This window comes from Nannobrachium achirus (genome assembly GCF_963921795.1).
Source record: "Nannobrachium achirus genome assembly, chromosome: 2".
Classification (NCBI taxonomy): Eukaryota; Metazoa; Chordata; class Actinopteri; order Myctophiformes; family Myctophidae; genus Nannobrachium; species Nannobrachium achirus.
This window is the reverse complement of record NC_137811.1, coordinates 13,207,595-13,232,661: the sequence shown is the minus strand read 5'-3', so window position 1 is coordinate 13,232,661 and position 25,067 is coordinate 13,207,595. Positions and strand designations below refer to the sequence as shown.

The 25,067-nt window shown below is 43.4% G+C and overlaps 2 protein-coding genes across 2 annotated transcripts in view; one reads left to right on the top strand and one right to left on the bottom strand.

The window, feature by feature from the left end:
* gba1 (glucosylceramidase beta 1) overlaps positions 1 to 2,502 on the top strand; it is a 33,391-nt gene extending 30,889 nt beyond the window's left edge. The window contains exons 11-12 of the mRNA XM_080737157.1: positions 846 to 962; positions 1,969 to 2,502. Coding sequence (XP_080593283.1) covers positions 846 to 962; positions 1,969 to 2,074 — 223 coding nt within the window. The 3' untranslated portion in view covers positions 2,075 to 2,502. The remainder of the gene's footprint in view (positions 1 to 845; positions 963 to 1,968) is intronic.
* Positions 2,503 to 4,316: 1,814 nt separating this feature from the next.
* Positions 4,317 to 25,034, bottom strand: rnf115a (ring finger protein 115a). The gene is made up of 9 exons (XM_080744796.1): positions 24,934 to 25,034; positions 20,515 to 20,573; positions 17,647 to 17,701; positions 15,004 to 15,383; positions 12,462 to 12,530; positions 10,354 to 10,426; positions 9,818 to 9,911; positions 8,969 to 9,084; positions 4,317 to 7,273 (listed from the first exon to the last, which is right to left on the bottom strand). Exons 1-9 carry the CDS (start codon positions 25,009 to 25,011, stop codon positions 7,157 to 7,159), a joined length of 1,041 nt encoding a protein of 346 aa, XP_080600922.1. The 5' UTR covers positions 25,012 to 25,034; the 3' UTR covers positions 4,317 to 7,156.
* Between the last annotated feature and the right edge of the window lie 33 nt (positions 25,035 to 25,067).

Sequence of the window (25,067 nt, the reverse complement as noted above, 5' to 3'; positions counted from 1 at the left end):
AAACAAACCAACATAAAGATGAAGTGTATGGAGGGTATCTGCACATTTCTAAAGTGACAATTTAAGGCAGGGCTCGAAATTAACTTTTTTACGCCTGTGCGCTCGAGCTCCACCCCCCTGCTTTCCACTCTCTCGACTCATACACACACACACACACACACACACACACACAGCGGGCCTCTCTCCTCTCCTCGTCGGCAAAAATATGATTATTTTGGGGGTTGCGGCCTGACAAAAGGTTGAGAACCATCGGTGTAAAGCACTGGCTCCCAAACGTTTTAGCTCACCCAAAAGAGAACGTCTTCCAAGGACCCAAGCGAGATGAAAATAGCAGACATACAAGCTCACAGTGTCTCACAGTGTGCCGTAAATCTGCTATTTTCACTACAACTTTAATTAGTCATGTATGGAAGTTTATTTGATTTCTTTATTACATTTTTCGTTATTTATTCATGGTATTCTTTAAAAAAAACATTAAATTTGTTTTTGATTCAGGAAACAATTTGCATTTTTTCAATATTTCTATTTAATGTTAAATAATTATAATTAATACATGTAAAAATAAAGGGATATTTACTCGTGACCCACACAAAAGTATCTGCGACTCACAAATGGGTTTCCGACCCAGTGTTTTGGAAACGGGTCTAAAGGGCTGTTCACATCAAGCACTAAAACTATAACTATAACTATCGTTCAACACTTGTTCAACACGTGTTAGAACAATTCTTTAACACAATGTCATTATAGTTGTAGTCAGGGTTCGATTGGAAAAACCATTGAGGGGACATTTTCGTATCCAGCTATATACTTCATCGCACAACTACAAATACATCTTGTTTTTTCAGCAAGTTCCTGTGGGAGGGGTCTCGGAGAGTGGGCGTGTCCATGAGTCGGGAGACATCTCTGGAAGTCTCCGCCTTCATCAGAGCAGATGCCTCTGTGATACTCATCATACTCAACAGGTAGTGTGTGTGTGTGTGTGCGTGTGTGTGTGTGTGTGTGTGTGTGCGTGTGTGTGTGTGTGTGTGTGTGTGTGTGCAGGAGAGTTGCACCAAATTCTGGGCCCTGGGTACTTTAACTATTGAAAAATAGCAGATCTACAAGCAGATCTACAAGCTCACCTTTGCCGCGCGGGGAGCGCCGCGCGGCAAAGGTCGTCCGGATCGGGAATCGAACCGGCAACGCCGCCAGGCATCCATGCCTATGTGGCAATGCCTAAGTGGTATGCGCCTGGACACAGTAGGCCAGCGGCCGCCCCTACCACTACGTTAGTCTTTCTTCATAACGTGTGACTGTACTACCGTACTGTGATCAAACTTGCTAACAAAGTGTCCAGTCAATCGATCAATCAATCAACAATGATAACGATGATGAGAATCCTGCAAAACCGAGAACTTGTGTGGATCAAATGTTCCAAGAGCCTGTTTAACAATAGAAGTGTGTGTGTGTGTGTGTAGTTTTAGTTTAGTTTTTATTAGTTTTAGTCTTTTACGGTATTTGTCAAGGTTGAGATTAAAAAAGCTCCGGAAAAAGTAGTGTCTAATAAAGAAAATCATCAAAACATCATGTTGTTGAGAGTGGCAGGAATGTTGAGACATACAACTTCTCTCTTTGACCTCACCATCTGGTGTTTTAAATTTTTCATTTCCACAAAAGACAAAAGACGAAAACTAAGGAGATTTTCTCTATAATTTTATTTTAGTTAGTTTTGTAAACACACAATACCGTTTCAGTTTGTTTTCATTTTCTTAAAAAGCGTAGTTTTTATTTTTATTTCAGTTAACTAAAATGTTTTTTCATTCTAGTTTTCATTTTTTATTTGGTTTTCGTTTACTATAATAACCTTGGTGTGTGTGTGTGTGTGTGTGTGTGTGTGTGTGTGTGTGTGTGTGTGTGTGTGTGTGTGTGTGTGTGTGTGTGTGTGTGTGTGTGTGTGTGTGTGTGTGTGTGTGTGTGTGTGTGTTGCAGGTCATCGTCAGAGGTGCAGTTGGAGGTGTGGGACCCCGCTGTGGGCTACATCCCCTCTACTGCCCCCCCTCACTCCCTGATCACACTGGCATGGAACACACAATGACACACACACACACATAAAGTACCAATTTCAGCAGGACTTCTATCTCAGTGCACATTTCCAGGGACCACAGATGCGGAAACTGTGACACATCACTGTGTGATGTCCATCGCGCCGGACCCCCCACTGAGTTCTCATTCCGTTATTAACCTTTAGATGCATTTCATTTATGATGGAAACCCCCGTTGAAAGTTGAAACTGCACTGAGCTTTAATCAAAATGATCAGTTTCAGTGATTAATATGGTCTGATTTCAGCTGTAACCACGCAGCCGTATTGTTTCATTAAAAAAAATGTGTGATAAAATGTGCTGCTTGTTAAGTGACCTCATCAACACTCCGTTAAAAGAAAAGTGAATCTTGTAAACTAATAATGTACAGAATAATGTGTTAATCGTTGCCTTTTTTTGCTGAATAAAATAAACAAATGGTGCTGTGTGACATGATTATGTACGGTATATATTGTAGAACACTCTAACCTAACGCGGACAGTTTAGGTAGGCAGATGGGCAGGCGCGGTGAGTCTCTCCGCAAGTCTCCAGCCAATAGCATGTGTTCTCCTCCCCCCACCCCCCTCTGCTCCTCTGCTCAGCGCAGAGAACGCTGGTGCGTCATGACGTCAACACATTTGGTGCGACGCTCTCTGCACTCTGATTGGTTAGGGAAATTCTACACTTCCTACAACAGTGATCATAACGCGATCGCCCAGGCTTCTTTTTCTTCCGATCGCTAAAAGAAGTCTGGGTTTCCGAGGCTAATTGTAGAATGACTGTGTCATAAATATGTGATACACATTTTTAAATATGTTATGAGGACAGTATGGTGTTTTTTTTCCCCAATTAGTGTCAGGGCGACAGTTCAAACACAACAATGTAGGCCGATCCTGATTGTAGGTTTTCTGTAGCCTCTTTCTAAAAAGACGCATTTTTAAGCTTGTCAAAATACTGTTCACAGCAGGTTAACAGAACGGGGAAAAAATCATCCCTCATTGTCCTACAAAAGCCATTCCTTCACTTGACAATATTAGACCTGTTATTAGATCTGTTATCTTCAGTGAGTGGCAACATGCGAAATTATTCCACATAAGTTATTGTGGGAAAATAAAAGAAAACATCACTTTTATTTTCCTGAACCGTCTATTTGACATTGTCAACTTTGATCTTCGCGCTTAGACAGAAAGAGCTTGATTTTCAAACATTACTTTCAAGTGGATGGTTTTTGCATTGTGCATTTATAGTTTGATTCTATCTTTACCGACTGAAAGTAATGTAAAGCAACTTGACAGTGGTTGAACTTCTGACAGAAATTCAGTGAGGACAGTCCAGTGCAAAATTTGTTTCTAATAATTAAGAAAACTCACAAGAAGCCATGGTTTACAGTGCACTGGATCTCTGAATGAGTGCACTGAATACGTATGGTCTCAATAAACCAAACATAAAAATGTATAATACACATACAGAATTAACAATGAATACATAAATGATACGGATCATATGTGGCCACAGTGAGTTCTTTTGTTCATAAAGTTGTACCATTTTACGTCAGTAGATGGCAGTACGCAACTGCCAAGTTCCCAAGAGGGACTATGACAGGATATTGCAATACAGATTACACTATGCCATTATTTTTGTTGTCATCACTCATGAAACTGTTATTCTAAATTTTAGAGCAATTTACAGTCATGCACTGTATATGTGTACAGTCTATCAATGAATTCAAATGTATACTAGAATAATAATTTTAGACAGCATGTGTTTGCAGTTTTTACCTATGTAAATAGTTTGTAACAGTTCAATAGGGGTCCTAAGTTACTACAGCAGGCCGGCAAAACTTTATATCACTGAAACTCCTTGTTTTTTTCCCCCCACCCCCCACATTAACCACTTGAACCCTATTCCCCATTCTACTGGGAACTTTCACCTAAAATAGCTGATTTACATGCTCACACATTGTGAGCCATTTCTAGCGAAGAGGTTTGAAGTAGACTGTAAAGGGAAATAAACCGCTGTCAAGTACAGAGCCCAGAGCCCGTTTCTTACAATAATAGTGTAGAGCACCCTGCTTCATCTCAGCTAAATGATGAATTACTTCTAATCAATGACATGAATATAAAGCATTAAATGTATAACAAAAACAAATTATTGTAACTCAATAAATATCACCAACACCATCTTTCAAAATACTTTAGAGCAAGCAACACAGTTGTATACCGATAAATGAACCACAAGCTTTTCTTTTTTCCCCAATTTATTAATACATCATACAGATTTGCTTATATATATAATATACAGTTTGATAACAAGGGATTTCACATTTCTCCATTCTCAATTCGATCCATGTTTTTTTTGTATTCTCAAACCAGAAGTTTGTTGAACTTAACGTATTTACATAAAAAAGTGATTAAAAATGCAAAAAGAAAACAAAAAAAAAGACAGTCCTTATCAGAGGAATAAAATGACAGAGGGATGCCTTCTGTTCAGAATATATACATCAGAGAGAGAGAGAGAGAGACGGAAAGCAATAAGACAAAAAAACAATTGGCTGGGTTCCATTTGGAGGCCTCGCTCCCTTCATTACATCCTCTGCAGGACACGTTATCCTCCTTTTAACCAGAAAACCAAATCCTTAGCGTGCGTCGAGGTCTCAGTTCATATGTTTCTACACCTCATTTGTGTGACTTATTTTGCATCCTCCTTTGGTATATACTTGGTTTTCATCTGCATCCTGACCGTGCACTTAACGTCGCAACCTCCTGTGTTTTGGGGATGCAAAAAAAAAAAAAAGACGGCTGAAAGGAAAAAGCATGTGCCAGTATGTAGGTCGCATCCTACGTTTTTAGGGATGCAAAATAACTGAAGGTAATGCGTGTGCCGGTATGTACGTCATATCATACGTTTTAGGGATGCAAAACGACAGACGGGAAAAGCATGTGCCAGTACGTACTTCGCATCCTACGTTTTCAGGGATGCAAAATAACTGAAGGTAATGCGTGTGCCGGTATGTACGTCATATCATACATTTTAGGGATGCAAAACGACCGAAGGAAAAAGCATGTGCCAGTACGTACTTCGCATTGTACGTTTTAGGGATGCATTTTAGGGATGCAAAGCGACTGAAGGAAAAAGCATGTGCCAGTATGTACGTCACATCCTATGTCTTGGGGATGCAAAATGACTGAAGGGGAAGCATGTGCCAGTGTGTGGATGGACCAGTGTCCCAATATCGTCTCTGGCGGCTGGAAACCTCTTATGTCCAAAACCGTTACCTTTCCAGGGTATGGAAACAAGAACTCGTGTTCCAATGGATCCTATGTCATTACTTTAATCATAAGCTCTTGCTAACCTTTCCGTTGGTTCAATGTTTATGAAACCCACAGACGCACTTAACCACGTCCACTATCAACAATTCTCAAAAAAAAAAAAAAAAAATCTACATGCTCACAACGCATCGTAGATGGGTTATCTCTGCAACCTTTGCACGACACTGTCGTACACCAAAGTAGGGCATGACTTTGCACCAAAATAAATTCAAATGACCCAGTATGTGCATGGAATTGCTGACCAGAAAGATTTTTGAGTCTGATGCCCATCCTGATTTTAGAACTGTCCCACCCAGATTTTCCAATTAAATTACCCATGTTTTGGCCCGATTGAACATCTCATGTAAAAATAGTTTTACTTTTTATCAAGTACAGAGGGTTTAAGTCATACTGGATTTCACTTAAACAAAAGCCTATTCATCCTGGTGCATGACGGAGGACAATTTCACGATAAATGTAAATCTCTGCGATATCGTTATTGTGAGCGTTTTTCTTTTTTTTTTTCCATCATGATAACGATTATCGTCCCATCCCTTAGATCTAATGGTGTGCGGCTCTACTTTCAACTCTTTGATCTCACCTTGCTTTTTAACCATTTGAACCACGTAATCCATATTGTTGCGAGAACATCCTACTATGAAATAAAGCAGTGGTTCTCAAAGTGGATTTCAGGGACTATCCGGGTTCCTTTATGGGGGTCTAAATTCACCCTTGCAAGTCTGTAACTTTGACAGTGTACAAATGGTTAAGGGGAGACCTTCAAATTCGAAAGTTTGAGAACCACCGAAATAAAGGAACCTCTGTCGGGTTGGGATCCGGAACAAAAAGGATTCGGAGGAACCTGGGTCTAACATCGAGGAACCAGGAATGGGCTCCATCACATTTTGAACCGTTTCTGGAACCAGGTTTTATCCACACTGTCAGAGCTGGTTATGTGGACTTCACATCTGCTATACAATTACAACACCGGTGGTTCTCAAACATTTTAATTTCAAGGACCACCATAGCTCTGAGAACCAAATGGAGCCGTAAGGTTCCATTTGTACACTCTATGGGCGCTTTTTGACCGGCAAAGCTTTTCCACCGAGAACCGAGTTGGTTCCGAACCGTAAAAGCTGGTTCGGAGCGGGAACCACAAAATCCTTGGTTCCTCTGGTTCATTCAATCTGGTGGAAACGCTTGCCGGTTCCGTTGGCCGGTTCACAAGAACGAACCAAGGTTCCAAGAAAGTTGAACGGCACTGGTTCTTAAACCAAGGTTATTTTGGTGGAAAAGGCCCCTATGAGTTACAGACCTGTTATGGTCCATTTGGAACACCCTTTAGGAATCGTTAAAGGGGTCTGTAGAGGGAATCGTTCAAGAACCGGAATTGGCTAATGCAGATCTACAAGTTCAACAACGCGTCGCTTGTAGACCGGCTATTTTCAGCAAGGAGATGTGGTGTCGATGGGACAAAATGTGCGCTACTTCTCTTCGATTTCCCGATTGACAAGATGGCTGGTGTGTGTCTGCGTGCGTGCGTGTCGTTAACAAACAGTGTTGCTACAGCAGTGCATTTGAACGTAACGTGACGATGATGTGGAGGAGGAGGATGATGATGATGTCTGGTAATGAAGGACGAGAGCTCAATCTGTCTAAATGGGTTGTAAAAATAATCCTTTAAACAAGTTAAAACATGAGGCTGAATGAATGAGGAGATGTGATCTGTGTGTGTGCGTGTGTGTGTGTGACTGTGTGCACGTTGGTGGTGGTGGTGGTGGTGGGGGTCTCAGAAGGACCATCTCTCCTGTGTTCGGGGGTCGGAGGAGGGGGACGGCTCTGACGGAAGCTGACTGCTGCTATCCTCTCCGTTTAGACCCTTCCTGCACACTGGACACGTGTCGTGCTGAGAGAGACAGAGAGAGAGAGAGCGTTTGAATAAACCCATTCAAAACGGGTACACGTTATTGCGTATCATTATTTTATGCTTTAACTATTGAAAAATAGCAGATATACAAGCTCACAGCGCGGCACCGAGTGCCGCGCTGCGAGCTTGTAGATCTGCTATTTATGAAAAATTGTGAAAATTAGAATTTTGACCCCATTCTATAAGTGTCTTTTGAATCCTTCTAAGGTTTTTTTTGAAAAACCTATGTTTCTATATCAGCAATCTGGCCGGCCATCGTCAAAGAAAAGGTCCTTTTCACCTAACTGGAGCTCAGTTAGTCTGTTCTTGAGAGACTACTATGTCAGTGGTGCTCAAACCTTTTCATGTGAAGGACCCCCAAAATGATATTTGTTTGGCCACGGACCCCCCCATCTCAAAATATTTAGTTCCAGGGACCACCCAGAAGCAAAATTTGAGTTACAAACGGTCGCTTTGAAAATACATATATTCAAAGATTTGCACAAATTTTCACGACTTTTTCAAAAATAGCAGATCTACAAGCTCGCAGCGCGGCACTCGGTGCCGCGCTGCGAGCTTGTATATCTGCTATTTTTCACTGGTTAAAGCATTCAATAATTCTATGCCTAAATGGGTTAATTCTCCATAATGTGCCGAGTTCACAATGGCAGCTACAAAGCTACCATTCATTTTCAGTGGAAGCTCAGCTACAGTATACGTTAGATATAAAGTAGTCTCGTGTGGCCAGACTGTTGCCTCCCACAATTTTCAAATGCTTCCCTCGTACAGTCTGGTGCAACGGAAGCTCTGGTGCGAAGCCTCTTCCCCACACTTCCGTTTCGTCTTTACAGTCGCTCACATTTATCCTGATATAAATAAAGATCACCTAAGTATATATAGCTTGCCCATCAGCAGAAATGGAAATGGAAAAATTCAGTGTAAAGATATTTTAAAATCGTTTTTTCCGTGAACGAAAATGTCAGTTTCCTCTCTCTCTATAACATTCGAAGATTGTGGACTAGTTGTCTGGCTACGCGAGACTAGATTAGATAAGTGAACATTGTTCATCACGATTATTTGTGTGGCAGTTCATTGTCAATTGAAATGTCATGATCATGACAGACCTATATGGAGTGGCTACTGTCCACACAGTGAGTGACCCCCACTCAATTCTAACAGTTAGATCCCTCCACATTCCCTTAATGTAAAAAAAAAATGTTTTTAGGGTTGGAAGTGTCAATTGTAAGAGCAAATGCGGCCAAAAGGCAATCTATTGATCATGCAGGCAATAAATATGTATGTCCTGTAATTGTACGTACACTGTAAATCAAGTAAAATGGGTTGCTCCTGATGTAAAAAAATATATATACGTTTAATACAAATTCTCCAAATAAATCAATAAATGAAACAGACTTTCTTTCTGAGACTCTGTAGTCCGAGGCTCAATATAAGCGTATGTGACAGAGAGAGTCGCAGCCCCAGCCTTGAAGCCTCAAAAGTCTAGTATCTCCCCCGGACCAAAGAGATGTCTCTTTGGTCTAGTGGTTAAGATATTGGACTTTCACGTGGGAGACCCGGGTACGAAGCCGGGTGGGGAGGTTCGGATCACCTCCGTTACACGTAACAGGCCAAAATGTAAGCATACAAATTCTTATGACATAAAAACCCTGAAGATATACTGTATATACTCCTCACCATTTCCAGCCAGGGCACTATACAGTCTGAGTGGAAGAAGTGATTACAAGGCAACTGTCTGACTGCCTCTCCCAGCATGAAGTCCTCTTTACACACAGGACACTCCATACAGCAGTCTGCATGGGAACACACACACACACACACACACACACACACACACACACACGTTTGTATTATACTTCTGAGGACATCTGAATTTTACAGGGTTCCCACACATCTTTGCCAATTAATTTCCAAAACCTTTCCAAAATTTTAACCCGATTTCCAGGACTATATAACAATAATTCAGCTCAATAACGAGTCGCTTACTCCTATGCGCAATGCCCAATGACAGGTAGTGTATGCCAGTGGTTCTCAACCTTTTCAGGCCGTGACCCCCGAAATAATCATATTTGAAAAGGGGACCCCGCCCTGACGAGCACTAAGAGTTGAGGAATTTTGTATAACACATTTATTGTGAAAATAGCCGATCTACATGCTCACAACGCCTCGCAACGCGAGGCGTTGTGAGCATGTAGATCGTCTATTTTCACAATTTCTCCCTCTAATATTTGACAATTTGGCTGATGTTTAATTTGTCATTTCAGAGGTATTAACAAAATCAATAACCAAAGACAATGCATAGCTATTTCTTCCAGGAACTTCCAGGACCCTTGATCAATTCAAAAACTTTTACAGTACTGGAAAAAGCACTGAAATTAAGAGAAAGACAGCAGAAAAACAGCAACAACAAAAAAAAGTCTAGTCTGGAGACAGTCTGCTGACTCAGGTCGCCAAGCCGATGCCCCTGTTCACTGCACACTGGGGTTAAAACGTGTAGTGGCGTCAGATGATGAAGGTGAGACGGACCTGCTTGTTCCTGAGAGATGTTGACTGTTGGGAGCGACGAGATCTTCTCCTTCTCTGCTGGAGGAGGACCAGTGTTCTCAAACTGTCCTAGCAACTACACACACACACGCACACGCACGCACACACACACACACACATTAACATATCGTCACTGTCGGGCAGAAACCTCGTATCTCCAAGTTTCAAATGTGTATGTTTTTTCGCAAGGTAAAGCCCTGCTTCATCATACAAGGCCGTCGCACAAAGGTAGTGAAAACAGCAGATCTACAAGCACACAACGCCTCGCGGTGCGAGGCGTTGTGTGCTTGTAGATCGGCTTTTTTCACTAGTTTTAATCATTTTTAAAATGATAAATGCAAAACGGACGGTTTTGGACATACAAGGTTTTCACCCGACGACGACGAAATATTCATTCAAACTAGAATCGTTAGTTGAGTGAATCATTACATGCCTATCACACACACACGCACACATACACAATTAATACACATACAAAGACGTGTGTAATGTGTACTAGACAGACAGACGGGATGTACCTGTGTTATGACGGCATCTAAACCTCCCTGTCCCCACGCATAGTCCCCTGGATTAGAGTGCAACATCCCCGTCCTGAAAACACACACACACACACACACACACACACACACACACACACACACACTTTATTATTAGACACACTTTCTTATTAGACAGACGTTTTAGGAGAGACAGACAGTAGGACAGCTGAGAGGGAGACAGTGTAGGAGAGACAGACAGTAGGACAGCTGAGAGGGAGACAGTGTAGGAGAGACAGACAGTAGGACAGCAGAGAGGGAGACAGTGTAGGAGACAGACAGTAGGACAGCTGAGAGGGAGACAGTGTAGGAGAGACGGACAGTAGGACAGCTGAGAGGGAGACAGTGTAGGAGAGACTGACAGTAGGACAGCTGAGAGGGAGACAGTGTAGGAGAGACGGACAGTAGGACAGCTGAGAGGGAGACAGTGTAGGAGAGACAGACAGTAGGACAGCTGAGAGGGATACAGTGTAGGGGAGACAGACAGTAGGACAGCTGAGAGGGAGACAGTGTAGGAGAGACAGACAGTAGGACGGCTGAGAGAGAGACAGACAGTAGGACAGCAGAGAGGGAGACAGTGTAGGAGAGACAGACAGTAGGACAGCTGAGAGGGAGACAGTGTAGGAGAGACAGACAGTAGGACAGCTGAGAGGGAGACAGTGTAGGAGAGACAGACAGACAGTAGGACAGCTGAGAGGGAGACAGTGTAGGAGAGACAGACAGTAGGACAGCTGAGAGGGAGACAGTGTAGGAGAGACAGACAGTAGGACAGCTGAGAGGGAGACAGTGTAGGAGAGAGACAGTAAGGAGAGAATTATCATGAACTCTAGTCAACAAACAAGGCCATAGTCAATAGGGCTGTGAAAATGTGCCAAAAATAGCATTCGAATATTCGCCCGAAAATCCACCGTTCGAATAAATTCGAATATTCGAAAATATCGAATAATTCGAAGCATTCGCACTTCGAAGCTGTTTATTCTAGACAGTCGCTTCTATCGCTTTTTTTTTTTTTTACTGTGTGCAGGTCCGCGTTGGTCAGGGACGTGCAAAGAATGTTAAGAGAGGCAGGGGCTGACATTTCTAAAAGGGCCTTTTGGTGGACAATTCTCTGTTAAAAGGGCAGGGGCTCAAGCCCCGTTTGATGTATGTGTGCACGTGCCTGCGTTAGAGCAGAATCGGATCGTCTTGCAAAGCGTGCCTCACTCACAGCAGCTGTGATTGAGTTGAGTTGGAACAGCCACGACATGAAATGAGCAATTATAATCACACCAATGGATTATGTTTTGGTTTGAACAAAATTGGGTAGTCTACAAGAGCAGTGTGAGTGACGGAGGAAGTTTTACCGTTACCGCGTGGCTGCGTGCGGGGAGATTGACTCGGTGAGAGAAGAAATCCATGCTTTTTTATAGTGTTTTCGGTGGAGAAGTCTCGTTGTTGTATGCCTTCCCGTCACTACTAAATGAGTCGCCCGTTTCAGCTCGACTCGTTAATCATTCTGAATCAACGTGAGCCAGTTTAAAAGCACTGTGTGTGCACTGCACTGTGCACTGTCTGCGAGGCGGACGAGTGCATCTCTCCACTCCGACATGTGACGGCCAGTGACAGTGTGAAGGGAAAGTGAAGCAGCTGGAGGTTTATTCTTCGCTGTATGACGGTGTCGCTAAATAGGCACCCTTAATGTACAAGCTCACAACGTAATGAACGTATTGGATCAGAGACGTATTGTGGACTTGTAGATCAACCCACTTTTGCAGCAGCGAATGGAGACTTCTGCCTTGCGAGACCAGCCACCTTTTAACGTTCCATGCGCCCAGAATCTCGCGAGAAGTGCGGTAGATTTGTTTTAATTAAATATAAATTAATTCGAAGCTCCATTTTTTACGTTCGAATATTCTTTTATTGTTAACATTCGAACGAATCTTCGAATATAGAATATTCTTTCACACCCCTAATAGTCAATCAAGTAGACCATAAAGACAACAATGTAGTGATACAAAGACACTAGGATACCAGGTTAACGTCACACCTTGTCTAAACATAACATTTGTGGTGAAGCATATTTAACAGATTCATAATGACAACCATCTCACCATGAGAGGGGAGGAGAACCAGGGACTCCAGAGTTGGCAAACAGACCAGCAAGAAACTGTTGTACAATCCTGAGAGAGAGAGAGAGAGACAGAACACACTGTGTGAATATACTAACAATGAAAATGACACAAATCATTTATATACACTTTATACCCTGATAAGCAACACATGATTCAAGTACTACATGAATAGCATACGTGTGATTATGGCAAAAACATCTACTCAGATATACAAGATATACAAGCTCACAGCGTGGCACCGAGTGCAGCGCTGCGAGCTTGTAGATCTATTTTTGAAAAATCATAAAGATTTGTGCAAATCTTTGAATATATATATATATATAGATTATTTTTTTTAAAGCGAACATTTGTAACTCAAATATTTGCTTCTGTGGGGGTCCCTGATACAATATTTTGAGAAGGGAGTCCATGGCCAAATACATATTATTTTGGGGGTCCTTCACATGAAAATGTTTGAGTACCGCCGACATAGAAACATATCTTTTTCAAAAAACCTTAGAAGGATTCAGAAGACACTTATAGAATCGGGTCAAAATATTCAAAGAATTGCACACATTTTCAAGATTTTTCAAAAATAGCAGATCTACAAGCTCGCAGGGCGGCACTTGGTGCGCAGGGTTTTTCAGTGTTTCTACCGTATTACCGAGGGCGATCCCGAGCACGCATGTGGAAAATATTTCTCCGGTTGTTGTAGCTCCACTAAACAGCGTGTGAATGGACTATGGGCGCTGTGGAAACTGAGCAGCGAGCGGTGTGCAAATCAACATGAGCGCGGAGCGAACGTGACAACAGCCTCCTGGAACGTGGAGCAGCATTTTCCCCCCACTCAGCTCCACTCATATGCTCGGTCCACCACTGAACATGGATATATTGGCCAGTCCTAGTGTGTACTAGGGCATTCACGAATAGTGATTTTTAGTATTCGAATTATTCAACCTCAAAGTATTCGAATATTCGACAGGACTGGCCAAACTGTCAAATATTAAGCAAGCAAGAGGCGAACATTGTGAAAATAGGCGTAATACCTACAATTCCAAGTGCTTGTCAGGGTGGGGGTCCCCAGTTCAAATATGTTTATTTTGGGGTTCAGGGCCTAAAAAGGTTTGAGAACCCCTCGTATAGAGCATTAACAAATTCATCCACCAGGGGCATTGACAACCAATTTTTATGACTTTCCTATCTAGTAGCCAAGTTTTATAAACTATATATGTTTTAAAGAGAAAACAATAAGATCATATAAGCGAATATTCGACTTCGATAAACAACGTTGAATAGTGACTTTGATATTCGAATATTTGGTGAATGCCCTAGTGTGTAGTCTGTGTACCAGTATGCTGTGTGTAGGGGAAGTGGCTGGGGTTACGTGCGGTGCAAGCGTAGGCCTGTCACAACTATTACATAATCGTCGGATCGCAATCATTTGAGGTCATCGCAATCATTTTTGCATAATCGTCAGAATGTAAAAAATAAAAAAGATGAAATAGCAGTTCTACAAGCTCACAATGCCAGAAGGTTCCCAGTTCGATCCCGGGCTCCCCCAGAGTTACTGTTGAAGTGTCCTTGAGACGGTGAACCCCTAATTTCCCCCGATGAGCAGGTTGGTGCCTTGCATGGTTTCCACCGCCATCGGTGGTGTGTGTGTGTGTGTGTGTGTGTGTGTGTGTGTGTGTGTGTGTGTGTGTGAATGTAATGTAAAGCACCCTGTAAAAAGGCTCTATATAAATGCACAATGGATGCACTCATATGGAAATTCTTGGCCGATACCAATGCTTAAAATAACAATTTAGCCGGCCGTTAACCGATACCGTTTATATATTTATTTCCCCCTTCTTTGCAAGGGAAACAAATATACAGCATCTCCATTATAAGAAACAACTGTTCAGAATCTACAGCTTGGTAGGCTGGAGATAACAAATACACCAACATATCCAGTGCAAAATGTATGCTTATCAACAACAGATAAATATAGACTACTGCCATCGGTAAATGTCAGCTTTATTTGCCGATACCGACATTGACCGAAAACGGCAAATATCAGCCGATCATACCGATATCTGTTTGATACTGATGGTGCATCCCTAAAATGGTAAAAAAAAAATATATAAATATCAAAATTAATCGAATCGTGGAGATACATCAATTCACCTTTCATTTGCCGAGCTGCATATCCAGTACCATTTAAACCCTCTATGGTAATATGAACCTGGAAATAATGTACTAGATAGTCTTTTTTCCCCACTCCCTACCAAATCTCTTTGCCAAAAAAATAGCCGATCTACGAGCTCACAACACGTCGCGTTGCGACGCGTTGTGAGCTTGTAGATCTGCTATTTTTTGGCAAACGTTCCGCCCCAGGATAATGGATGGATGGATGGATATTTAGATTATCATGATATCGTAAATGCCATTTCTTTGGTCACAATAATCGTGACATGACATTTTCATATCGTCCCATCCCTATTTATCATTGATATACATATAAACGCGACACTTATGTGAGGGGGGTTCGAGGCTGACTCACCCCTCCACGGCCGGCGAGCGGTCCGGTCTGCTGCTGCCGCGGGACCGGTACCTCCTCTGGGTGTGGAGGCGCGGCGGGCGGCCGGGCCCCCAGTGCTCCCCTCCGGGGCCTCCTCCTCCTCCCAGCTGCAGGCCGCCCAGCGGGGACCCCAGGCCAGCTGGGACCGACCCCCCGAAGGGCCCTCCTCCTCCCACCCCTCCCCCTCCCCCTAGGCCCAGAGCCCCCACAGAGCCCAGCCCGCTCAGACCCCCCAGACCCCCTCCTCCTCCTAGGCCGCCCCCTCCTCCTCCGCCTCCTCCCACGCCAGGGACCCGCGGCTCCGAGTCGGGACTGTCGGCGTCCACCGTGAACGGACGCTCCACGAACAGGAGGTGCCAGAGCTGGAGGAGGAGAGAGACATGGAATAAAGCACAATCCTACAAATAAACAACCTAATGTCTTAGCCTGGCAAGCCAGTCTCTTACTGTGCATTCACTCACTCGTTCCTTCCCACAATATGAGTCTGGACTTTGGGCTATAGGCAGATTGAAAAGTGGGCGGGAGTACTTGCCTTGACCGACAGACTCCTCTAACGAATGAGCGTCGCAAAACATCCAACGTCATCACAGTGCAGCCGCGTCGGAAGAACGGCGAACACATATTTTCGGCCAATGAGCTCCGCTAGCACATACTCACTCCTGTTCCTTTTTAATTGTTGTAATTGATTCCAACTCTGAAATAACTTCACTTATTGCTTGTTTTATCGTTTCAGTGTTAAATGTTACACTTGCTGCATCGAGGGCAGCCATGTTGTTTTGAAAATGCCGCGGCATGTATTCTACGTCACCATCTACACATGGACCAATCCGGGGAAGCTTTTCACTTGTGCAGAGAGCAGTTGAAATGCAGTCACTGATTGGCCCCGGATCATTTTCTGATTACTCATACTCGGTGCCTATAGGCCGAATGTCCAGACCTGATACTGGGGAAGGGATGAGTGAGCACAGTATCGGGCTGGCTTGCCAGGCTACTAATGTCTGTCTGTCCGATGTCTGTCTGATATATACACGCATGCTGACATCACTGATACTAAACAGTGCCCACATTTGGAGATAACTGACATCACTGATACCGCCGCCTGTACTGCGCATGTGTCTCCGCCATGTTAACAGCGACAGCGGCATGTTGAAACAATGCCCAAATTTGGAGATGACTGAGATCACTGCCATGGTAACAGCCACATGCTGAAAAAGTGCCCAAATTCGGAGATGACTGACATGACTGATTTGTCTGGGTTCTCCAACATTACTTCTGAGACTCCTACATTCAATCAGTCATACACTGTGCACTCCTACAACCGAAAATGCACATAATTCAGCGCACATAACTCAAGAATAGCCAATCTACAAGCTTGTAGATAGGCTATTTCCGGTGCATGACATGATCCCATAGAAGACAAGACATGCTGATTTTTATGGAATCCAAATGAGTGAAAATCATGAGAACTTCAATCATGAGGAGACAGGATAAATACATGATGATGATGAGAGGATGAAGAGAGATGAGCAGAAATGGTGAAGAGGAAAGGATTAAGGCACAGAGAAGAGAGAGATTATATTACCCCCTCCATTCCCCAACAATGTGACTCATACCTCCACTCAACCTACTAGACCCTTCACCCTCCTGGCCCCCAAACTGTGGAATAAATTCCAACTTCAGACTCACTCTGTAGCTTCCGCCGTGGTCTGAAGACTCATAGCACTTGCCTACCCTTAATGACCATACATGTAATCTAGATAGCATTTTTATATAGACCGATCCCAGTCCTTTTTCGGCATCCTATCGTACATCGAAGCTATAGTGTGTAGAGATGGACCGATTGCAAATTTCTTGGCCGATACTGATCCACCGGTTTTATGAAGGTCTGACCTGCCAAAACCGTTTTTTTCCCGATACCGATTTCTTTATCTAAGAACTAGAAAATAGGGTTGCTCCAATACCCTTTTTTTCAGGCCAAGTAGGCCTACAAGACATACTTCAATTTGAGTACCAATAAGCTAGAAGACCACTAATGCCAAATCAATCACAGTAGTACCGTCTGGACTAGGCAGGAGGAAAGCAGGTGACGCATGCTTTTTTTCCCTTCTTTTTGGAGACGACATTGACACAGGATTATGGAATATATCCTTACATTGCAAAGGTAATCAGCACCATCTGTATTCTGTAGGCTGCCACTAAGTAGACTGGCTGCTACTTGCTAATGTTTACTTTGGTCACAGGACCAGAGCATCATGCTGTGCAGTGCAGTGCCATAGACACAATTGGCATAAAACGATTCAGCCGGTTTGATATCATACCTGCCGATTTTTGATATTGGCCGATTCCGATGTCCATCCCTAATAGTGTGTATAGCTTCGATGTTCAGATTATTGATTTTTGACACTTACGATTATTATAGTTTTTTACTGAATAGGTTCAATAAATATGAAAGAATTCATTCTAAAGTGAGTGCTGGTGTCCTTGTTGTGTTAGGTTCTTGGTCTCCCATCGTTTTCTTCTTATATTACAATTTCTATGCATTTGATGTATCTTGTGCTGCCCTTGCTTATTGTAAATCGCTCTGGATTAAGAGCGTCTGCTAAATGCCTAAACAGTAAATGTTACCTCTGCGAACTGTGTGGCTGTGTCATCTAATCCGTTGGCGCCGCCCTCCAGGAGACTGAGGGCAACAAGCACAGAGGGGGGGAAAACATTAACATTGGACCACAATGGAAACAAGTCCCCGGGACTTTTTGGCGTTATCCTTTTAACCTAAACGTCTGACTGTACCACATGCTGTTTACATTACTGACTAATGAAGTATTCAATCAATCAATCAAAACATCCACTAGACCAGAGATTCTCAACCTGTGCGCTGGGGACCCACTGGTGGTCCGTGAGGATATTGCAAAAGATATCCCAAATAATTGGCAAAACAATAGGATTTTAATAATATTGTGGTATTTTCATTTTTTTTTAAAGCTTGAACAATGAGTTTTCCCTATGTTAGTTTCATTGATCAATGATCAATGAAAGATTTGCATATTTACCTGCCATACTATGACATAAATTAAGGTTCTATAAAGTTACAAGGTCATTCAGGGGTGGCTTGGATGAAATGGTTCTTTACAGGGGGAACCTGAGACCATTACGTTTGAGAACCACTGAACTAGTTCTCATGATCAAAAGACACACACACACACACACACACACACACACAGTTCTATATTCTTTAAATATCAACCTTGTGCCTTTTAAACTTTGGTGGCTTGAGTGTTTTTAGCGGTTTAATGTTTTCCATTGTAGGCCTGTAATTCTAAGCATTGACACCATAGTTTATATATACTAGCCCTTACCCGTTCAAAGATATGAGCTCCGAAATGATGTGCAGTGTGTGGGTTATGGGATGTGCACTGTGCACACAGTATATGAGGGATGGAAAGTAACTTTAACTGGTGCTTGCATGCTAATATGTAGGAGCATCAATGTAAGAAATACCCGTTCCATTTAACAGCTACAGAGATACTGTGTACCGATCTGCATGATTTTTGGACAACATCTGTAACAGGGCCAGAACCCCCCCCCCCGCCCGCCCGCCCGCCCGCCCGCACACACCCCCCCCCCCCCCCCCCTGTGTGTGTGTGTGTGTGTGTGTGTGGGTTTGTGTGTGATTGTGCATGGCCTGAACAACAGCGCCCCTCCCTTAACATGTGTGGTCACAAAAGGTACTGTAGGCTAAATAGATATAGATACACCATAAAAATGCTAATTGCGACCGTCAGGGAGCAGTTTACTATGAAAACCTCCACCGGCCGTCCGTCCGTCCGTCCGTCACACGTCACACCTTTGTTTGTGTACGGTGTGATGTCATATATCTTCAGTATGACATCACACCACATGTGTACACAAACCTTTGTGTACGTTGCTGTGGCAACAGTCTGTTGTTGCTGGTCTGTTAGTGTACGTTAGCAACCACCTTAGCAACCATGGTTTTACCCTAGCAACCAACTGTTTACCCTAGCAACCAACTGTTTACCATAGCAACCATGTTTTTTTACCCTAGCAACCAACTGGGCATAAAAGGGATTCTGTTAGGGATCTCCATATATGGGCATAAAAGGGATTCTGTTAGGGATCTCCATATATGGGCATAAAAGGGATTCTGTTAGCTGTTAGTGATCTCCATATATGGGCATAAAAGGGATGCTGTTAGGGATCTCCATATATGGGCATAAAAGGGATTCTGTTAGGGATCTCCATATATGGGCATGAAAGGGATTATGTTAGGGATCTCCATATATGGGCATAAAAGGGATTGTATCCCAGATGATGCCCTGTACTTGGGATTTGTTGATGTAAATGTTCACATAGAGTGTAATAATTGGTAAAACAAACTTTTGGCCTATTTGTGGAGATAAGCGACCAACGGTCGCTTATCTCCCGATTAGGGAGTCTTACTGGTATACAGCCTACGATTTGTGAAAGTGACAAACGGGCTTCACAGTTATGTCAGGTGTGTTCATATGCTAATGGTGATGCGATTTCAGATCAATTGCTCCAGCCGCTGAGGAGAAACGCTGTTTCAGACAGACAGACAGACAGACAGACAGACACTCACTCACTCACTCACTCAGACATTCGCAAAATTATAGTTGCGACCGTAGGTCGCACTTACTACAGAAAGCTCCACCAGGTGTAAGTCCACCAGGTGTCAGTGACCGTCAGTCCGTCACAAGTCACACGTCACACTTTTGCCCTGCTCATATCTCCGCAACCGTTGCCCCGATCCATGCCAGATTTTGCACACACACTCCTTACCTGCCAAACTAAAACCTCCAAGGACCCCCGGAGCTCCAGGACCCCCAGGTCCCTGGGGGACCCCCAGATGTAAAAAATGTCCAAATGTGCAAAAATGACCAAATGACCACCCCAACGGGGCTGCTCACGGGGAATTCCCGGGGACCACCGACTCCTTGTGCTCCAGAACGGATGCAAAAGTGGTGGCGCCCCCAGTGGAGGACCCCCTGCCACTGCAGCGCACATAAAATGCCGTAACTTGGGCAAGGAGCGACCGGGAGAGCCGGGGCCGGTACCTATTCGTCCGCCTCGGCGGCGCGGAGACCCCACCCCTCATTTCTCACATGGCCCTCTTCTAGCGCCACCTTCAGGCCGATTTTTGAAAGCACATTTTTGGACACTGCTCCTCCAATTTTTGCCCTAAAATCACGCAAATCGCTACACAGTATGTCTACACTCATGTCATCAACATGGATCCGTCCACATTTTTTGGGGACACTGCTCCCTACTCTTTGTGTATACATGTGACCTACGGTCGCTTATCTCCCGATTAGGGAGTCTTACTGGTATAGATATATATATATACCGGTATATATATATATTCCAGTTGGTGGAACCTACACGTTTCATGGAAAGTTATGCTTTCGTTTTCTGTTCCATATCTGTTCAAGGCCAGGGTCAGAGGTCAGTTCTCACCTGGAGTCTTCTGTTACTTCCTCGATGAAGCCCGAGTCACATCTGGGACAAACGTATTCCTGTGAAGAGAAGAGGGTGCTGATATTAGGCAGGCTGGGCAGCACATCTGACCAGGAAACACAAAATCAGTCCTTGTAAAGGATCTCGTTTTTGGTGGAGATGACTGAGGCACGCCGTCTCAGGCAACCTTGAGCCACATGAGACACCGGCGAGTGACACCGACTCAGCGCCGTTAGAAGTTGTATTCTTTCGGCACCTCCGAGCTGTCCAAGTGAACACAGCGGAGCGCTCCCTACCTCCGGTTCAGCCAATCACAAGCTTCGGTCTTATCTGTACTAGGGTGCCTTTTGGATACACGCGGAAACAACACATACTGTATGAAGGTGTCACGTATTTTTCCGGTTGCAATAATATGCAGCCAATCACAAAAAGCTATGGGAAACTGAACTGAAACAGGAAACCGCAGGGAACAAAAATTAACACAAGCCAACTGAAAATTGGCAAAAAAATATTTCCACTTTTTGCTGGAGGGTTGGGACACTTAACTCATTGACTGCCACAACCCGTGTAAAAACGGAGCACTGAAGAGTTATGGTGGTCCTCGAAATTAAAAGAGTTTGAGAGAACCACCTGTATTGTAACCTAACCATTGTATAGCAGACGAAACAGGTCCAAATGTGATGGAACCGCTACTTCTGTTATAACTAAACAGCTATTTATAATTTGTTATTTTTATTTATTCTTTTTTTTTAAATTTACCTACGAGCTTGGTACGGTAGATTAAAAGTGAGCCAAAACATTAACAGGATAGTTGGCTCCCAAAATCTTTTTATCGGTTACTCCCATCCCATTGAGACTTGAATTCATGGATTTTTATTTGATTTATTTTTTCCACATTCCTATGCCAATAATTTGAGGAGACTCTTTGTGACTCCATAGGGAACCACTGCTGGTCATCAAATTATTGGCTTAGGAATGAGAAAACTTTAATAAAATAAAAGAATATCCATGAAAAGTCTCTGTGGGGTGAGTAATCGATTTTGGGTGAACTATCCATTTAAATGTGTTTCCTGGGAATGATCTGGAAGCAGGTATGCCACTATGCCACCGTCTGCAAACCTGGGATATTACAGTTTAGTGATTAGCTCATGTATTGGCCACCAGGTTAAACCTGGGATATTACAGTTTAGTGATTAGCTCATGTATTGGCCACCAGGTTAAAGGCCCATTCCCACTGGGCCAGATAACAGATAAAAAAATCTCTTTCTCCAGATATTTTTCCATTCAAAGTGGATGGTAGATACAGATAAAAAAAAATATCTGCCACAGATAAAAATATCTGTGGCAGATATTTTTTTATCTGTATCTACCATCCACTTTGAATGGAAAAATATCTGGAGAAAGAGATTTTTTTATCTGTTATCTGGCCCAGTGGGAATGGGCCTTAAACCTGGGATATTACAGTTTAGTGATTAGCTCATGTATTGGCCACCAGGTTTTGATAGAATTGTGACATGCCTAGTGACACAGTGGTGACAGGTTTAAACTGAAGGGAGACATGAGAGGCATGCCTCGGCAGCACGGATACCTGGAGAGCAGGCAGGCAGGTTCAACTACTACATCTGATACAACAGCCTGGCTGACCTACTGACACACACACACGTGCACACACAGAGTACACTTTCTCTCTCACACAGGCTAACATACATGTTCTCTCTCTCTAACACACACGCAGTCTAACAAACATACACTTTCTCTCTCACACGCACACAATCTAACATGCATTTTCATTCGCACGCACGCACACACACACACACACACATTTTTCTCTCCCTCTCTCACGCACGCACGCACGCACGCACACGCACACACACACACACACACACACATTTTTCTCTCCCTCTCTCTCTCACACACACACACACACACACACACACACTAGTGATAAATCACTGCTTAGCTAAGCAACACCAAACTATTTATTGTACACAGACAAGATGAAACTTGGGCGTGTGAAGTGAAACAGGAAGAGGACAACTTTAAGCCAGAAAGTACCATCATCATCATCATCCCACTTTCAATTTAAGAACGAAACTAAAACGGACTACAAGTTGGTAGATGTATATAGTTATGATATGATGATATTGCATGTTATGTTTAAGGTTATGTACTGTATATATAGGTTTGCCAAATACCAAATACCTGAAATTCAAGTAAGGAACACCCGATTGGGCGTCCCTATTTATTCGTAAATTAACACCACTAGACCTTACCCGTTCGAAGATATGTGCTCCAAAATATGTCAAACGCACCCGGTGAAAGTGTGTGAGAGAGAGAGAGAGAGAGAGAGAGAGAGAGAGAAACATTCCTAACTGTGAGAGAAAGGGGTGTGTGTGTGTGGGGCTACAGATCCCATGGCCTGGAGGAACGGACCGTAACCCTGGCAACAGACAGCAGAGTTCAACAGAAGTGGTTAAGAAAACGCTAATTTAAACTGCTTTAATTTGGGAGAAATGAAATTCGGGCTCCGTCAGTGTTGGTATAATGCTAATGGCCAATACCATGTGAACTTTGGGATCAGTTGCTGAAGCGAGTGAATAGATAAACGTAGATAAGCGTGAGCGTTAGAGCGTTAGAGCGTGAGCGTTAGAGCGTGAGTTTGCTCCTTTAATAGTAGGATATTACTTGATCATACACAGTGTCACACAAAAGGGAAACCATGGGGCGCCCGCTGGTCTAGTGGTCAAGGCGCATACCACATACTAGGCTATGATGCCTGCTGGCGTCGCCGGTTTGATTCCCGATCCGGACGACCTTTGCCACATGTCATTCCCCATCTCTCTCCCCATTTCCTGTCAGTCTACTATCCTATCAAATAAAGGCATAAAAAGCCCAAAAAACAAATCTTAAAAAAACAAACAAAAGGGCAACCGGTAGAGTCGCCGGAAAGAAACTCGCAGAGATTGTTATTCTTGTATTTGTTTTACTAAGAATAAGGTTAGAAATAAGAACTTTAGGATTACGCATATCTTTCTGAGGTTAAGATTAGGAATAGGGTTAGGTTTTGGCACCGTTTTACTGAGGTTAAGGTTAGGAATAAGGTTAGGTTTAACCGTTTAGGCATAGTTTACAGAGGTATATATTAAGGATATTAAGGATCAATGGAAAATAACAAATATAAAGCCTTGCCTTACCCGAGTTTCCTTTTAGTTGACATTGTACCAGTGAACTGTACTGTCATGAAACTGTACCCTTTCCTATCCAAAACTTCTAATAAATACCTCAATCAATCAAATGGCATAAACCATCAGCCCATGGCGAGTTTCTTTCCGGCGACTCTTCTGGTATTCCACAAAAGCATCAAATGCAGTAGATCCACAAGCTCGAAACGTGCTGCGAGGAAACATTGAGCTTGTGGATCAGCTAATTTTGAATCCTAAAAAAGTACGAGTGTTTTGGACATATGAGGTTTCAACCCTACAGGGACGATGTGAACCACTTGAACCTCAGCATCCATATGCTGGGCTAGACAAAAAATAAATAAATAGCAGAACTACAAGCTTGCAAATGCAACACCACAACGCGTCGTGAGCTTTTAGATCAGCATTTTTGGGGGGGCAAAGACATTGGTGTAGACAGAAAAAGATCAGTCCAAGACAGTACAAATACAATTCAAGTCCAGTTCACCAAGTCTAGCAGGTTTGAGAATAACAACCTGTAATATAGTATGTATATGACTAGTAAGATGGGGATGTCATTGGACTGATCCCCCAAAAACAAGGAACTAAAGAAATGTATCCCTTATCAGCTCAATCAAGGGACACGTCTTTCAGTTTCCAAACAAGGGACAGTTCTGTGTTTCAAGAGACAGTGTTGGCAACCAGGAACGACAAAACCAAATGAAAGGCGTTCATGTTAGTAGACATGAACGTATGTCTGCGTTCTGTGAAAATAGCCGATCTACAAGCTCACAACGCCTCGCAACTGTGAGCCGTTGTGAGCTTGTGAGATCGGCTATTTTCACAACATGTATGTAATGTAATGTTTACATGTTGTTTACATGCAGTGCTGGCTGTCAAAAAGAAATGCTACTTTCAAAAAACGGACCGCAGCCCAGACAGACTGCAGCACGAAACACAACTCCTTCTGCCGTGTCTTTCTAACGAACACGCAGAAGGTAGCGTTAAAAAGGGGACGCAATTCGACGACACATCAAACAAACAAAAACAAAACAGCAGTCTCGAGACAAGACAGCCAGGGCCCCATAAAATAGCTACAGTTAGCTTAGCTTAAAGGCTAGCGTTCAGCTAGCTGTACAGAAACATGGCGTTTCCCTCCGCCCGGCGGAGCTGACAACCGCGACACACGACAAAACACGACAAGGGGGAAAGAACGCCAGGGACGGCGGGACGGACTGACCGGCAGCTTGGGGTTGACTTCTCCCTTACAGCAGTGGCAGAAGAAGCGATGCGGGGACACCGCTGCAGCCTCCGCCATCTTGGTTCTCCTCAACCCCCCAACTGAACTGAACACAGACTGCTGCTGCTACACGA